The 17,371-nt window shown below is 40.5% G+C and overlaps 1 protein-coding gene across 2 annotated transcripts in view; it reads right to left on the bottom strand.

The window, feature by feature from the left end:
* The window catches only part of IL18 (interleukin 18), a 29,790-nt gene that overhangs the window by 4,179 nt on the left and 8,240 nt on the right, over window positions 1–17,371 (bottom strand). The window contains exons 2-5 of one of the 2 annotated variants that reach the window (XM_066373077.1): window positions 9,423–9,506; window positions 8,447–8,458; window positions 4,862–4,996; window positions 3,396–3,529 (exon numbers count right to left, since the gene is read on the bottom strand). In XM_066373077.1, coding sequence (XP_066229174.1) covers window positions 3,396–3,529; window positions 4,862–4,996; window positions 8,447–8,458; window positions 9,423–9,498 — 357 coding nt within the window. In that variant the 5' untranslated portion in view covers window positions 9,499–9,506. The remainder of the gene's footprint in view (window positions 1–3,395; window positions 3,530–4,861; window positions 4,997–8,446; window positions 8,459–9,422; window positions 9,507–17,371) is intronic. The other variant, XM_066373086.1, reaches the window with a different exon arrangement.

Here is a 17,371-nt window from a genome sequence, read left to right as displayed (position 1 = left end):
CACGGAGTCAGGAAGGTTCTTACCCAAAGGAAACAGGGGTAACCATAAGCACTAGGACTTTATAGCTAGTAACCAACACAGAAAGGTAAGCACATAATGGCAGCCAGTTGTACCGGATTTCCCCATGTATAAGATGCACCTTAATTTTGGGGTCTGAAATTTGAAAAAAAGACAAGAGAGAAAAAGCGGGAAATGCAAGTAAAAATTCTACAACCACTGTATAAGACGCACCCAGTTTTTAGATCCCATTTTTTTTTCCTTTTTTTGTATTTTTCTGAAGCTGGAAATGGGGAGGCAGTCAGACAGACTCCCGCATGCCCCCCTCCCCCAGGGGGCGATGCTCCGCCCATCCAGGGCATCGCTCTGCCGCAACCAGAGCCATTCTAGTACCTGAGGCAGAGGCCACAGAGCCATCCTCAGCGCCCGGGCCAACCTTGCTCCAATGGAGCCTTGGCTGCGGGAGGGGAAGAGAGAGACAGAGAGGAAGGAGACGGGGAGGGGTGGAGAAGCAGATAGGCGCTTCTCCTGTGTGCCCTGGCCGGGAATCAAACCCGGGACTACCGCACGCCAGGCCGACCCTCTACCACTGAGCAAACCGGCCAGGGCTGCCCAATTTTTTTTAAAAAAAGGGGGTATCTTATACATGGGGAAATACAGTTTCTTATTTCCTAGTAGAACTTATTAGTCTATATTTATAATCATGTTAAGATCCTTATTAATGAGGGAAAAGGGGATTAAAAAGTATGAGCTAAAACTAGCTAGCCCCTTTCCTTCCTCCTTCCTTCCTTCCTTCCTTCCTTCCTTCCTTCCTTCCTTCCTTCCTTCCTTCCTTCCTTCCTTCCTTCCTTCCTTCCCTCCCTCCCTCCCTCCCTCCCTCCCTCCCTCCCTCCCTCCCTCCCTCTTAGTAATATATACAGAGTTCCTTTCAGAAGCATATTTGCTGTGGAATTAATGAAGCTTAAATGTCAGAGCCCCCCACTTACACAGGTCTCTTCTGAAGCCTCTTTGCATCTTATTCTAAATAAATCCTCAACTTTATGCCTTTGGTTATTTTACATTCTTTTTCTTTAAAAGGCCTGCCCAAAGTGTATAAACTTCAGGCTCTCCTAAGGCTGGATTTGCCCCAGTTCCTACTATATGTTAAGCATTATTTTCATCTTTAAAAAAAATTTTTTTAACACTTCCCATTCTCTCTCAGTAATAATCCACTTTTAGTTCAGGCTTATCCCAGTTTCTGAATCTGCCTCTGCAGTCAAATTAGTTTTCCTTTACCACCTCCCACACCCCTTAATGGCTTGAGCTTGGCAATCTCTCTCCTTTCCTTTTGATTTTATTGCTAAGTAACAACATGCTTAATCCTCTCCACCCTGCCTGTCCATCCTCAGACTTCTAAAGCCATAACTAAATATAACTAAGCTTCCTGCCTGTCAGGACAGAGAATGGGGTCCTTAAATTGCTGCCCAAAAGGGTGGCACTCTGATTGAAAAGGAATGGAATAAGAAATAAGAATTTTGTTTGGCCTGACCAGGCGGTGGTACAGTGGATAGAATGTTGCACTGGGATGCAGAGGACTCAGGTTCGAGGCCCCAAGGTTGCTGGCTTGAGCGCAGGCTCATCTGGCTTAAGCATGGGCTCATCAGCTTGAGCGCAGGGTTGCTGGCTTGAGCATGGGATCATAGACATAACCCCAAGGTCACTGGCTTGAGCAAGGGGTCATTTGCTGTGCTGTAGACCCCCGGTCAATGCACATATGAGAAAGCAATCAATGAACAATGAAGGTGCTGCAACGAAGAATTGATGCTTCTCATCTCTCTCTTTTCCTGTCTATCTGTCCCTATCTATCCTTCTCTCTGTCTCTCTCCCTGTCTCTGTCACAAAAATAAATAAATAAATAAATAAATTTTTTTGTTTGGAGGCTTGTATTTGTAGCATACACGTTATTTTTACCTAGATTATATTTTACGGTGGCTTTTTCCTCCCTTCCAAGTTGCCCCTTGACATGACTACTAAGGTCATTCTTTAACCTTCAGTTTCCACAGCAGTATATTACTGGCAAATCCTCGCTCAGAAACTCTTTGAGAGAGAGAGAGAGAGAGAGAGAGAGAGAGAGAGAGAGAGAGAAAAGGAGTATAGAAAAAAAAAAGCAGTGGCCAGAAATACAAAAGCAGTGGCTTTGAGATACATTATACCAGGGGTCCCCAAACTATGGCCCGCAGGCCGCATGCAGCCCCCTGAGGCCATTTATCAAGCCCCCGCCACACTTCCTGAAGGGGCACCTCTTTCATTGGTGGTTAGTGAGAGGAGCATAGTTCCCATTGACATACTGGTCAGTTTGTTGATTTAAATTTACTTGTTCTTTATTTTAAATATTGTATTTGCTCCCGTTTTGTTTTTTTTACTTTAAAATAAGATATGTGCAGTGTGCATAGGGATTTGTTCACAGTTTTTTTTATAGTCTGGCCCTCCAACGGTCTGAGGGACAGTGAACTGGCCCCCTGTGTAAAAAGTTTGGGGACCTCTGCATTATACGATTGCTTTTACAGCTAATCTCGTTAATTTTATTCACTTAGATTTATGTTAAGAATAACATATATCAACTGAAATCTGAAGGATTCATGCAAGAAGGAGAAAAAAAATTAACCATCAAAATATAATATCATATCATAATTCACAAAGTATATAGAAAGTTTGCAGAAGGACAATTAGCTTCACTCTGTTTAATATTTTGGAAAGTCATGTAAATACCATAATTTATATATTATTCTATATTATTATTTTTAATTTAATTTTTTAATTTTTTTATTTTTTTGGCAGAGACAGAGAGAGGGACAGATAGGGACAGACAGACAGGAAGGGAAAGAGATGAGAAACATCAATTCTTCGTTGCGGTTCCTTAGTTGTTTATTGATTGATTTCTCATATGTGCCTTGACCACCGGGACTACAGCAGACCAAGTGACCCCTTGCTCGAACCAGCGACCTTGGGCTCAAGCTGGCGAGCCTTGCTCAAACCAGATGAGCCTGTGCTCAAGCTGGTGACCTCGGGGTCTCGAACCTGGGTCCTCCACATCCCAGTCTGACGCTCTATCCACTGTGCCACCGCCTGGTCAGGCTATTCTATATTATTATTTATCTACAGATTGGTTATTCAAAAGACCCAGGTTAGAAACAAGGTTTCTAACCCAGGTTACCCCTTCCTCCCTGTGGCATACTTAGAAAAAGCATGATGTTACAATAGGTTAAAGAGTTGGACAATTTTTAGTAACTATAGTATTTTAATGGTTGACAGCTTCTTACCACTCTTGTTTTAGGCCAAAGGTTGAACTGAGGATATATAGATTTTCTAATTTTTCATATAAATGAGAGTAAAAAAAACTTAGGTAGGTTCAGTCTTACCTTAAAGGAAATACTTTTGTTCTTACAAGAAAGAGTAAAAAATTTTTTAGACTTCACAGAGATGGTTACTGCCAAACCTCTAGCAAGGCTATCTTTATATTTATATATGATAAATACAGTCTGGGGTGCATTACCTGAAATAAACATTAATAAATGAGAACACTAGTTAGAAGAATGTTAGCAAATCAATATTTATGGAAATTAGTCAAAGAATAATCCTTAACAGACCTGTTACCAATCACACACTGAGATTCAGCCACTTAGCAGGAGACTATACACACTTGCCAACATATTATTTAAAGCACCCAAATGTGTGTTACAATACAAAAGCAGCAACTTTTTGAGTGTTTAAGAGGAAGATTCTGAATTCTAAAAGATTTTCTTTAACTTCTGAATGCTAAATAGAACAGTAAAAATCTATCTGCTAAGGTAAAAATTCAGTATTTTTCCAGAGTGCACATTCACTGAGTCAACTCTGCCTGAACTCTGATATTTGGAATTCACACCTGGGAGGGCACAGTACACTTACTCATTTTATAAGGCACTCTAAATTTCTGGTGGAAGATAGACTTATTTGAAACGCTTGTGGATTTATTTTTAATTTTGAGTTTTGAAAATGTTGTCAGCAATTTGTTATAACCAGCATGTATTAAGGATCCAACTCAACAGAGAACTGATTCAGTTGAAGCAATTGCAATGGAGAAACTGGTGATCCCAAGCTAGGCTCAGAGTAGCGTGGCCCCAGGCAATCTCTTAAATTAAAAAAAAAAGTTACATTCACTGGGGTAACATTGGTTAATAACACTATATATATAATTAACATCTGTACACACTACTGTGTCCTCATCACCCAGAGCCTAGTCTCCTTCTGTCATCACATATTTGATCCCCTTTACCCTCTTTGTCCCCAGCAATATCTTTATTGTTGGTGTTTAAAGCAGGGGTCCCCAAACTTTTTACACAGGGGGCCAGTTCACTGTCCCTCGGACTGTTGGAGGGCCGGACTATAAAAAAAACTATGAACGGATCCCCGTGCACACTGCACATGTCTTATTTTGGAGTAAAAAACCAAAACGGGAACAAATGCAATATTTAAAATAAAGAGCAAGTGGATTTGGGTCAACGGACTGACCGGTATTTCAGTGGGATCTATGCTCCTCTCACTGACCACCAATGAGGGGGGTGCTCCTTCTGGAAGTGCGGCGGGGGCCGGATGAATGGCCTCAGGGGGCCGCATGCGGCCCGCGGGGCCGTAGTTTGGGGACCCCTGGTTTAAAGTATCAGTTTTTCATCCCGACTAAAAAATTTAGATACCCTATAAAGTTTCTTGTAAGTCAGTGAAATTATTACTTATTGATATGACTTTTTCATTTAAGAACTAGGGCTATAATAGAAAAATGTAGGCAGTATGATGGAATACGAAGTAGTTCGCTATTTCCATGTTTGTAAACATATTTTAAAAATACCTTCACAGTCAGAATCAGGCATATCTTCAAACAGAGGGTACTTTTCCCGGTAAATGAAGAGAACTTGATTGTTCAGATTTCGTATGACTGACAAGTTATAGTCGAGCTTGCCAAAGTAATCGGATTCCAGGTTTTCTACAATGCATATTAAATCTCATTAAAAAGCAAGTTTACAAATAGGCGTGCTATACATCGCAGTTTTTCATAACTCCTGATCACAATCTGGTGCCACAGACACAGCTAAGATGAAGTTGCACAGTGTTTTTCAATCTGCTTCCAAGAGCACACACCCTGCTTCTTACGACACCCAGGATTACGCTACCTCTGTACATTTAAATTTAAGTATTCTACTTTCTAATCACAATCTCCTATCCTAGTTTTTATATATTTTCCCTCACCTTCACTGGGTCCTCCTGATCCTGAATCGACTTTTTCTCCCTAGCTAACCTGTCTGCCTGCCCTTCCTCCTTGGTGCTCTCTGGACCTAACAGTTCATTTCTGTTCTGTCCTTCTCCAGTCTCTCCAATCCAGAACCTATTTGTCTTTCTACTACCAAACTCCAAGTCTGGCTGCTGAGTGCCTGGTAAACAAATGTGCAAATTGGTGCTATTACAAACACGTCAATTGTCAATATATATATATATATATATATGGTTTTGTTTTTTTTTTAACATTTCAGCCCCTCTCCCATAGTCCATAGCTGCAATTTCCAACCTTCTTTATTCTCCTTAGGATCTCTACATCATCACCTCACTCTCACATTCAATAAGTGATTTCCTGCTACTGCACTTACAAGTTTAACTGTGGCACCACCAATTACTTCCTTTATCCCTCCTGCCCCAAGGAGAAGTAGAAAAGCTGCCCCTTCTGTATCTAGAGCTGACCCTACCTGTGCTCTAACGGACCTTCTCCTGAAACTGATTTACCAACCATCCCCTCTCCCTTATCAACCAAGCAATCTTATTTCCTTGATTTCTTCCTAATGAAACAATCAGAAAAATGTGTAAACATTTCTCTACAAGAATGCTTACGAAAGCACGGTTAATAACAACAAACCGGAAACATTTAAACATCCATAAATTCGGTACTGATCAAATAAATTTTGATGTGCTCTTACTATGGAATATCAGGAATTTAATATAATTGTATGTATTCTTTGTCATGAAAGGATGCACATGTATATTAAGCTAGAAGAGAAAAAGTTTAGATATAATATACACACACAGGTTTACAGTTATAACACAAATAAATAATATAATAATAAATAAATAATAATATCAGAATAAACTATTTCATGTGCTCATGATTGTAAACCTACTTTTGCCCATATATATTTAAAGAAGTGTAGAAATATTACAATGATAGTAATAATTATTTCTGAATTATTTTCATGTTTTAATTTTTTTTTATGGTCTTATCTTCATTGTATTATTAATAATGAACAAATTATTGCCTGGCCAGGCAGTGGCACAGTGGTAGAGCATCAGCCTGGGATGCTGAGGACCCAGGTTCAAAACCCCGAGGTCTCTGGCTTGAGTGTGGATCATAGACATGAGCCGTGGTCGCTGGCTTAAGCAAGGAGTCGCTGGCTTGAGCAAGGGGTCACTAGCTTGGTTGGAGCCCCCTGGTCAAAGCACATACGAGAAAGAAATCAATGAACAACTAAAGTGCCACAACTATGAGTTGATGCTTCTCATCTCCCTTCCTGTCTGTCTGTCCCTGTCTCTCTCTCTCTCTTGCTAAAATATATATATATATATTTTTAATAAAATATTTTATTTTAATAAAATAAAATATATTTATATGTATATATATATAATCAGAAAAACACAAAGCTCTTTTTATTTTGAGGTTTAAAACTCCTCATCAATCATATCCTACTCAGTAGCTAGCTTCACTTCTCCTTTTAATAGTGTCTGTATCATTCCCTTACTCTTCTACTCATTGCAATCTGTCTCAATTTCTTCACCAAGATTCTTTCACTGAGATCAACCAACTCCCTGCTGCTTCATGTAACATATGCTTTCCTACCCTTGATTTATGAAGTCTGCAAAATTCAACAGTGCCTATTACCTTCATCTTGAAAATATTTCCTGGGATTCTGTGGCATTCTCTTGTTTCTTCTTTGATTACTCTCTTTTATTTATTAACTGCATCCTCAAGCATAGGTACCGTCTGAATTTGGTCCTTGGTTTTTACTTTCTCACTACAGATTTCCTCTGATTTGTATTTTTATTCCTATAACTTCAGATGTCATTTCTAAGTATAAGTCTCCTACAGCTGTATCTCCAGCTCAAATTTTCATCCTGAGCTCAGAACCATTATGTCCAAGAGTTTACTGAACATTTCCACTAGGATGTCCCACAGACAAGACATGAAACTACATTTGTCATCTATCTTCCTCTTTGCTCTGCGTGCCACTTTCCCCTGCTCTTCTTCTTGTGTTTCCTATTTTACAAATTGCCAAAGTGAGAAAACTTAGGCATCGTCTTTCTCTCTACCCCCTTCCAAGTCCAACCCCCAAGTATCATACTTGGATTCTTCTAAGTGTTTCTAAAATCTATTCACAGCTCTTCATCAGCACCTGGTTGTGCCTGCCTTAGCTCATATCCCCATCATTTCTTACAGGGGCTACAATAGCTTCTTAATTGGCACCCCCTTTTTCACTCCCACATCAATTTTTTATGCTGTAACCAGAAGGAATTTTTACTTAAAGTTAAAATTCAGAGATATGATCATATTATCTCTGAATTTTAATGAGGCACATGGCCACCAGAATAAAGATTCATTTTTCCAGTATTCCTTGCTGTTAGTATGGCTAAATTCTAGTCAATGGGAATGAGAAGGATTGATATGTGTGACTTCCATGTGAGACTTTAAGAAGAATGAGCCCATCTTCCTCTTACTTTGAACCCTTTCTTGTTAGCTGGGCTATGGACCCAGGAAGTGTGATGATGATTTCCAAGTATGCGAATGAATTCAACAATTAGGCATAATGGAATAACAAGAAAGAAGAAACTTAAGACCCCAACAACATCAACATCAGGCTGCATCCAACCATAGTAATCTTTTATTTTTTTTTTTTAGCAAGAGAGAGAGAGAGAGACAGACACACACACACAAAGAGAGAGATGAGAAGCATCAACTCATAGTTGTGGTACTTTAGTTGTTCATTGATTACTTCTCATATGTGCCTTGATTGGGGAGGTCCAGCTGAGCCAGTGACCCCTTGCTCAAGCCAGCGACCTTGTGCTCAAGCTAGCGACCTTGGGGTCATGTCTATGATCCCACGCTCAAGCTGGTGACTCCCATGCTCAAGTTGATGAGCCTGCACTTAAGTCAGATAAAGCAGGCGATCTCAGGGTTTCAAACCTGGGTCCTTAGCCTACCAGGAGGATGCTCTGTTCACTGCACCACTACCTGGTCAGGTGGGCCCACATTCTTTTGAGGGAAGATTGGCTTCTCAAATAGATTGATACCAGTTTCTCTCAGCTAAGAATGGTGATATGGATGTGTCTTATGAGATGCTTATTCTAATAGCTATTTTCACTTTTGCAAAGAAAGAGAAATAAATTTATACTTTACCATCATTTTCAGCTAAAGGGGGAAAAAAAGAGAAACAAAATATATGTTAAAATTCTATATTTCAATTCAGAGAATTTCCTCTCACCCTACCTTTTATATCTTGTTTTCCACTCCCTGTTATTTAACCCCTGTTTTACTGGTGATGGCTTTTGTTGTTGGCCTCATTAGAAATATTATATAACCAACTGAAAGGTCCCATAAAATGAAACTTATTAGAGACTTAATGTGTTCTCTGGTAAGTTAAACATAAAACCTAAATCCAGGGTTTATAAATATAAATTTGTAGCTAAAAAGAAATGTTACAAAGGGGCAGGTTTTACTTTACTTTTCTTTTTTTTTAGAGAGAAAGAGAAAGAGGGGGAGAAGTGGGAAGCATCAACTTGTACTAGTTGCTTCCCGTATGTGCCTTGACCAGGCAAGCTCAGGGATTTGAACGAGCAACCTCAGCATTCCAAGTCAACGCTTTATCCACTGCACCACCACAAGTCAGACAGATTTTACTTTTCAATCTATTGCTTCCATGAAAGGTTGCCTCAGGACTGACTATGAAGCTTTAAATTAGGCCCAATGGCCTATGGAAGACTAATTGTAAGAATATGATTTTATTTGTCTAATATATTTACATTATAGGGTATAGCTCAGCCACAGAGTCCTAGATTTAAGGTAGCTCTTACATAGTTTGCCAAGTTGCTCTGGGAAATTGTCCCTGGATATACCCAATTTGGTGGCATTTTCATTAATGTGCACTTGCTGCCTCCTTTTAGGTGGGCTACTACTACCTAAACGGCCAGGTCATGTAGTGGAACAAGGTGCTGGGACCTTGGATATATTACAGTTAATTTCTAGATACCTTTTTCCCCCCAGAGAATATCATTAGCATTACAATGGAATTTGATGACAGTAAGGAGTCACAATGTCTTTTCTAGTTGAAAACATTTATCTGAACCCTGTATTTGGCTGAGTGCTTTAGACTTACCTATAAAGTAAAGTGTGTTGTCAATAAACTTCATTTCCACAAAGCTGAGGCAATTGTCTTCTACTAGTTCGGCCATTTTTATTCCTAATGAAAGCAGAGTCATCTGTTAAAAGGTAAGTGATTGTTCCTTTGACACAAAAGGAACCTTTTACTCCTTCCGTCCTTGTATTACCTCCGAAGTTGGATGTCAGTGTATCACACAGTATGATGACAGACATTCTGAGCATTTAAAAAATGCTGGGAGTCTTCAGCTTAGGAATGCACATGTGCAAATATTCTCTTGCAAAACATTAGATATTTGGAATCTAGGAAGCATTTTCTCATTAAGCAATGTTACAAAAGGTGGATAAGTGGCTCATAATAGAGCTATATATATTATTATCCCATTATTGAAATGAATTATTCTATCTATATAAATATAAGATGCCAGAAACACACCTAATCTTGTCCTTTAACTACAGATTGGTTCTGTCTTACAACCAATGGATTCCTGTGCGTGGGAGACTGAAGGTTTGTTATCAAAGTGCTCAAGGTGAGGTAATGATAAAAATGGTGCTTCCACGTGGGAGTGGGGGCAGAGTGGGAGGAGGCTGAAGGGCTCTAGCAGCTGATGGCCTTCTTTCTCCCTGAGCAACAACAGGTTGGATCTGGAATATGGATATTATGCTTTTTACACAAGTAATACGTACATGCAACCTTCCTGTAAAAAAAAAATACATAATTTGAAAATGTCAAAAATTGTTCTTTTGGCTTTTCTTCCCTGCCCCAGCCTACATCACCCCATCCCAATATGGCGTGTACACTTTCAGACCTTTGTCTGTGGAATAGGGGTTCTAAGTCTGAGAAATTTATGAATTTAGATGAGAAAAAAATTACATACAGGTGTGGCAAAAGTAGGTTTACAGTTGTTTGTATGGAAAAATACAATAATTAATAAATAATAATACAAGAATAAACTGTTTCATGTACTCACAACTCTAACGTTACTTTTGAGTGACCCTGTATTTATTTTCACCAACTTATAACTAAAATTTTGCAGTCATTCCATTATGTTGTAGGAAATAAACCACAGTATTATTAGTAGTAACTGTCACTAATTGAAATACAGATGTCTTATTGTGTTAAACTCATTACTACTTTGAAATACATGAAAGTTACTAATCTCATGGGTAGATCTTGTTATTTAATGTATTAATAAAGAAACAGATATATATTATTCTAAAATTTGTTTAAAATTTTTTGACAATATTTTAATATGAGTTTCCTTTATAATTTTAATTTTATGCAGGTAAAAACATTATATGAGAAGGGGTCCACAGATTGCCCCTGGAGTCAGTGTCATAGAAATGATCAAGAAGTCCTACTCTAGAATTTAGGAGCACCTCGAGTTCTGAGGGCAGTTATGGTTGGGACTCCAAAGAGGGTGGTTGAATTACAATTGTCATTGGTGTATAGGGGTACTTATAAGTCTGTGCTCCTAGGTAGAGAACTGACTCAATTTTTTTTCTAGCATAATCTACTAAGGCCAAACATATATGATAGAGGAATCAGGAAATTAAAACCCAGTTGCAAAAACTTAATCCAAATTATGATAATCCAAAATACTTATTAGTTGGTGGTTATTTAACAGTTTTATTTAGATGCGGGGCCTTACACATATAAATGTGGATAGTTATTAAATTGTATATGCTTTTATATTATATATGTATGTATAATATATACACACATACAAATTGGTGAAATAATGGCTAGGGTGGCCTTCTCTACAAACTTTAATATTATATAATATACACATATTTTATGAAAGTATTTCACCTGAAAAAGTACCAAGTAGTATATGTAGGAATTGTGAAATTACTAGTGTTAACTACAGTATTTAGTCAATGAGTGAATGGATTTAGAGGACACAATTTCCTTAAAAGGTAATAAAACTATAGAATATTTGCATTCATTAATCTATAAATTGTTGAGGATCCACCATGTGTAGTCGTTGGGCTGGAAAGCTGAAAAAAACATACATGAGACTTAGTTTCTACCCTCCAATTACTCAGAGTCTGGGAAGATAGACAAATACATAAATGATTACAAAAGAGTATAATGAATGATATAATAATTGGATTTATAAGACTGATCCTCCCTTCCTGCTGGTGTTGTGGATGGCTTCCTAGAGGAAAAGATGACTGTGTAACTTTGAAAGAAAGGCAGGCATGTTCAAGGCCAAGGGTTGAGCATCCCACCAAGATAGAGCAATGTAAGCAAAAGTCAGGAAGCAAGAAGGCTGGGAGAACACAGCTTGTTGGGAGTCTCATCAGTTTTACTGTAATTAACACAAATGCAGTAACATTTTATAGGAAGAACTCATTTCTGAAGATCTCACATAGTTCAAGATTAACTTTTCCTTGGGAATAGGTATAAAAGTATGTGAGGAGATATCTGTGGAGTCCATAAATCTACAACCAAAGTGCATTCTTTCTTTTATTCAACTTTCTCAGCATTATTACTAATGTTTTGCAGAGCACTCTCTCTACACAAGCTATCAGGCTGGTAGTTTGGCCTTATAAATATTGTTTTCTTGCACCTAAATTTTGTTTCACTTTACTTCTTTGTTTTTCAGCACAAGCAGTAATAATATTCCTTAACACTTTGATAACATCATTATCAGATATAAAAATATTTTAAATTATAATAATAGTGAGTGTTAAAAAAATTAGTAGCAGAACAATACCTGTATTTCTTACCACCCCTAGGGATATTTAAAAAATAACCTCTCTTACATAATATAGATATGGAAGCAGATAATTCTACAAAGTGTAAGAGATACTCTTTTTTTTTTTTAGATTTTTAAAAAATTTATTCATTTCAGAGAGGGGAGAGAGAGAGAGAGAAGGTGGGAGGAGCAGAAAACATCAACTCCCATATGTACTTTGACCAGGCAAACCTGGGGTTTCAAACTGGAGACCTCAGGGTTCTAGGAAGATGCTTTATCCACTGCGTCACCACAGGCAGAGGCAGATTTAACCGTGGGTACACCAGGTGCGCGTCCTGGGTCCCAACTTTTGAAGGGCCCCACAAAACTCCAACTTTACACTTTTTTCTAATGACATCAAGTTTGGTTTCATATGTGCAATTTTTTTTTTGTACTTTTCCAAATTGAGAAGTGTGGGGGGGAGGCAGACAGACAGACTAGCGGATGTGCCGGACCAGGATCCACCCAGCACCCCCACCAGGGGGTGATGCTCAGCCCTTCTGGGGCGCTGCTCCGCTGCAATCAGAGCCATTCTAGAGCCTGAGGTGAAGGCCATGGAGCGATCCTCAGTGCGTGGGCCAACTTTGCTCCAATGGAGCCTTGGCTGTGGGAGGGAAGAGAGAGAGAGAAAAGAGAGGGGGAAGGGTGGAGCAGATGGGCGCTTCTCCTGTCTGTTCTGGTTGGGAATCGACCCCAGGACTTCCACAGGCTGGGCCGACGCTCTACCACTGAGCCAACCAGCCAGAGCCCATATGTACAATTTTAACATTAATAGTGAAATGTAGAAAAGAAAGGCTCTTACTTTTAGCAGAACTCACTTTCTCTAAAACAAAGAGACTTTTAGCAGAACTTACTTTTCCTAAAAGACTCCCTACCCTGGCCTTGAGGCTGGTTTGTCAGGCTGTGGCCTGGTGCTGGTTCTGCAAGGTTGCAGGTGTTCCCAGAATGTTTCTCCCTGAATTAATCCTATAGATAAGCATTGTAAATTAGCTTGTTTCATTGCTTTGTTTTACTGCTAGGCTTCTCCTCTTCCCCCTACCCCAATCAATGTGTAATTCTGTCTTTCAAACTAACTTCAAACTGTGTTCAGGGCTGCATGATTTGGATGACTTAGGTCTCCGTGCAGTCGCTGGCTTTAAAATAGACTTCTTAATTTGGCTACTTAATTGTGTGGCAAAAACGTCTGTTTCTCCCTGTTCCAATACAACATTTGGGGGGCCCCAGCGAGATTTTATGCCGCACATGGGGGCTGCTGGCCTCCTCAACTTGACTGCTGTTAACGGAAACCCAGCAGGGGAGGTGCCACCTGAGACTTTTCAGGGCCTCGCTGGCCTTGTCTGTCTGTCTGTCAGTCAGCTGCGGACAATTGGCATGCCCATCCACCTATTTGGAGTCATTCAGAAAGCCTCTGGAGGTGAGTAGAGCAAATTTGCAATTTTCTCAATCTGTAATCTGTCTGTGGCTAGCCAGTCTGAACTATTGTGACCGAGAATCATACTCAATCGCACTCACACAATAGGCCAGGAGTGGCCAACAGTTTTTGCCCGCAGGCCAGATTAGAAAGAAAACTTTTTTCACGGGCCAGAAGAAATATTACAATGAAAAAATGTTAAGTACAAAACAATTCATTTAAGTAAACAAAATTTTACTATGTAATTTGTTTATGAATAAATGTGAGTGAAAAAAATTTAATATACAATATTATTTTAATAAAAATATTTTAATAAAAATATAATTACATCCTGTATAAATATCCAAACTGTATCGCAATCAATCAAAACAATATTTAAGTAATAGAATGAGCTTGAACGGGTTATATCACAAATAAAACAATTATTTCCTTTTACAAACAGCCTGGACACATTTTCAGTTATCAACTGCAGCTATTGTGTATGCCACAATGCCACTTGATTCAGCACACTTGACCACAAAAATAATGAACTGTTTGACCTTGGGTGTGCACTGGCAAACTCCGCCTAAAAGAATGTGGTTTCACATTGCCTCTAAACGTCAAACAGTTCACATCGAGTACAGACAAGTAAAAAGTTGTAAATCTTTATAATGGAATTTTTTTTAAAAAATAAAGAAGTATCACAAATCCATTTGACCAATTATTGGAAGTTAACCCTAGATTAGTCACACGCAGAATTCTTTTCCGCGTATCACTATCTTCTTAAATATCTCGGTTTCCAATAATCAAAGACACTTCCGCTTCTGAGTAGCTGAGATTTTAAAGTAGCGGAGAACATTAAAAATTTAATCGTGGGCCGCATACTCATTAAGCTGAATCCGGCCCGTGGGCTGTATGTTGGCCATGCCTGCAATAGGCTCTCCAAGGCCAGGATGTTGGTGGAGAGTAATCTGAAGTCTGTTTTGGCAGAAGCGTCCTGGGACACCTTTAGATTTGCTCTCTCATATGTTTACCCTCTGCTTGTTTTGTTGCTTTTGTTTATTTTTACAAGCTATCCTAGAGGACACCTCCTGGTTTGATCCCTCTTTGGCATCTCCTTTCTGCATTCTTCACTGGATAGAGGACTTTTATTTTCAAGGGTCCCTCTCTGGTTTTGCTCCTGCCGAGATCTCTATCTTTGCTTTTGCTTTGTTATTCTGTCTCTACACTGAAAATCTCTGAGTAAACGGTATGTGAATGAGGAGCTCTGGTGCCTGCACCTGAGTTTTCAGTTTGGGGCTCCACGTTGAAAACTACAGAGTCCGAGTGGGCCCCAACCTGCAGTTCCACGGCAATCCTCATACAGTTTAGCACAGCATCAGACGTAGTTTGATCGAGTCGGGGCTTTATACCGACTTGCCAATGACAAGAGGCACTTAAGTTGCAGGCGGGCAGCTGAGGGGCTCCTCACAGGGCACCGCCTTCCCTTGTTTGTCAAACTTTATCTGAAAGCTCTCTGTCCTTTGGTTCTCCAGGGTATGACCCAATGGGAGACATTTTAGAGAACTGGCACAAACCTCGGTTCTTGATCCCTTTCGTGATCTTGGGAAGCTCATTTGTACTCCTATTGTTTATAACAATGGGGGAAGGGCAAAGTAAGAGTCAAACTGCTCTTGAGTGTATGCTTAAGAATTTCAAAGTTGGATTTTCTGATGATTATGGTGTAAAATTAAGCAGGGGGAGACTTTGAACCTTTTGTGAACTAGAGTGGCCCTCCCTTGGGGTAGGGTGGCCAACACAGGGCTCATTAGATCCTAGAGATGTCAGAGCTGTATGGAATGTAGTAGCTAAGCCCCAGGGTCATGCAGACCAGTTCCCATATATAGATCAGTGGAGGGCCCTAGTAGAGAATCCCCCTCCCTGGCTGAAAGGCTGTGCTGTCAGAGACGGTCATCATGTTTTTTTTTATTTTTTTTATTTTTTATCATTTTTCTGAAGCTGGAAACAGGGAGAGACAGTCAGACAGACTCCCGCATGCGCCCGACCGGGATCCACCCGGCACGCCCACCAGGGGCGAAGCTCTGCCCACCAGGGGGCGGTGCTCTGCCCATCCTGGGCGTCGCCATATTGTGACCAGAGCCACTCTAGCGCCTGAGGCAGAGGCCACAGAGCCATCCCCAGCGCCCGGGCCATCTTTGCTCCAATGGAGCCTTGGCTGCGGAAGGGGAAGAGAGAGACAGAGAGGGAAGCGTGGCGGAGGGGTGGAGAAGCAAATGGGCGCTTCTCCTATGTGCCCTGGCCGGGAATCAAACCCGGGTCCTCCGCACGCTAGGCCGACGCTCTACTGCTGAGCCAACCGGCCAGGGCCGGTCATCATGTTTTACTAGCAACAGCCCCAAATCAGAAAGTAAGGTCACTGTTCTACAAGCTGTTCAGGAAGATTCAGAATTTTCCCTCCATATCTTCCTCCTCTGTTGGCTCCACCCACCTCAGAAAGCCCAGAGCCATTACCAAGACGGGCTAGGACGCAAGAAAAGAAAAAGGAAGCAGAGCCCCTCTTACCCTTAAGAGAAGCCCCATCAGCAGAAGGAAGGGAGAGGGAAGAGCCTTATCTTGTTTACATTCCTTTTTCCTCTAGTGATTTATATAATTAGAAGGCTCAGAATCCCCCTTTCTCAGGGAAGCCTCAGGCTCTAACAGGACTGTTAGAATCTGTGCTGCACACACATCGCCCCACTTGGGATGATTGCCAGCAGCTTTTAGTCACTTTATTCACTACTGAGGAGAGAGAAAGAATCAAATCAGAGGCAAGAAAAGCTGTCATGCTAGGGAGTAATGGCTCTGAGGAGGACAATCAGGACCACCTTGAGAAGGTGTTCCCCATTGTCCGGCCTATATGGGACCCCAACACCACAGTGGGATGGGAAGTTTTGAACACTTTTCACCAGTTTCTGTTAGCTGGGATCAGGGGATCTGCTAAGAAACCCATGAACTTGTCTAAGGTGTAGGAAGTTATTCAAGATCCTCAGGAGACTCAGGCAGCTTTCTTAGACTGCAAGAAGCTTTATAGGGTCCACACCCCTCTAGACCCTGAGGTACCAGAAAATGCTAGGGCAGTTAACTTAGCTTTTGTATCCCAGTCAGCTCCAGATATAAGGAGGAAGCTACAAAAATTAGAAGGCTTCCCAGGGATGGTAATTTCCCAATTGTTAGAAGTAGCTCAGAAAGTATAATAATAGAGACACCCTTGAGGAGAAGCAGACTAAGAAGATGACTACGGTAATTGTAGCTGTTTTAGAACACCAGAATAAAAAGAAAGGGAACCAAAAAGGAGGAAAGCCTGAGTTAAGCAGAAATCAGTGCGTTTATTGTAAAGAAGAAGAACATTGGAGGAAAGACTGTCCAAAGATAAAAGGAAAGTCACAGCAGACCCCAAGAGTCCTAAATCTACAGGACGACTGGTGAGGCCAGGGCTCCAAACCTGTTAGCCCCCAGGAGCCCAAAGTAACGTTGCAAGTAGGAGGCTACCTGGTAGACTTCCTCATTGACACTGGAGCTTTCACTCTGTTCTTACTGCACCCCTCAGACCACTCTCAGGGGAGCAAGTACCCATACAAAGAAGTGCTACCAGGAATTCAATTCTTTGTCTATGTCGTGGTGGACTGGTAATTTAGGAGACAATACTGTCACTCATCCCTTTTTGGTCATTCCAGACTGTCTTTATCCTTTACTTGGAAGAGATTTGTTAAGAAAACTGAAGGCTACCATTTCTTTTAGTCATAACTCTGCTGAATTTCATGCTGAGGGTGATAG

Source organism: Saccopteryx leptura, chromosome 1, assembly GCF_036850995.1.
Source record: "Saccopteryx leptura isolate mSacLep1 chromosome 1, mSacLep1_pri_phased_curated, whole genome shotgun sequence".
Lineage (NCBI taxonomy): Eukaryota > Metazoa > Chordata > Mammalia > Chiroptera > Emballonuridae > Saccopteryx > Saccopteryx leptura.
Note: the sequence above shows the minus strand (reverse complement) of the source record. Positions and strands in the feature narration are given on the sequence as shown.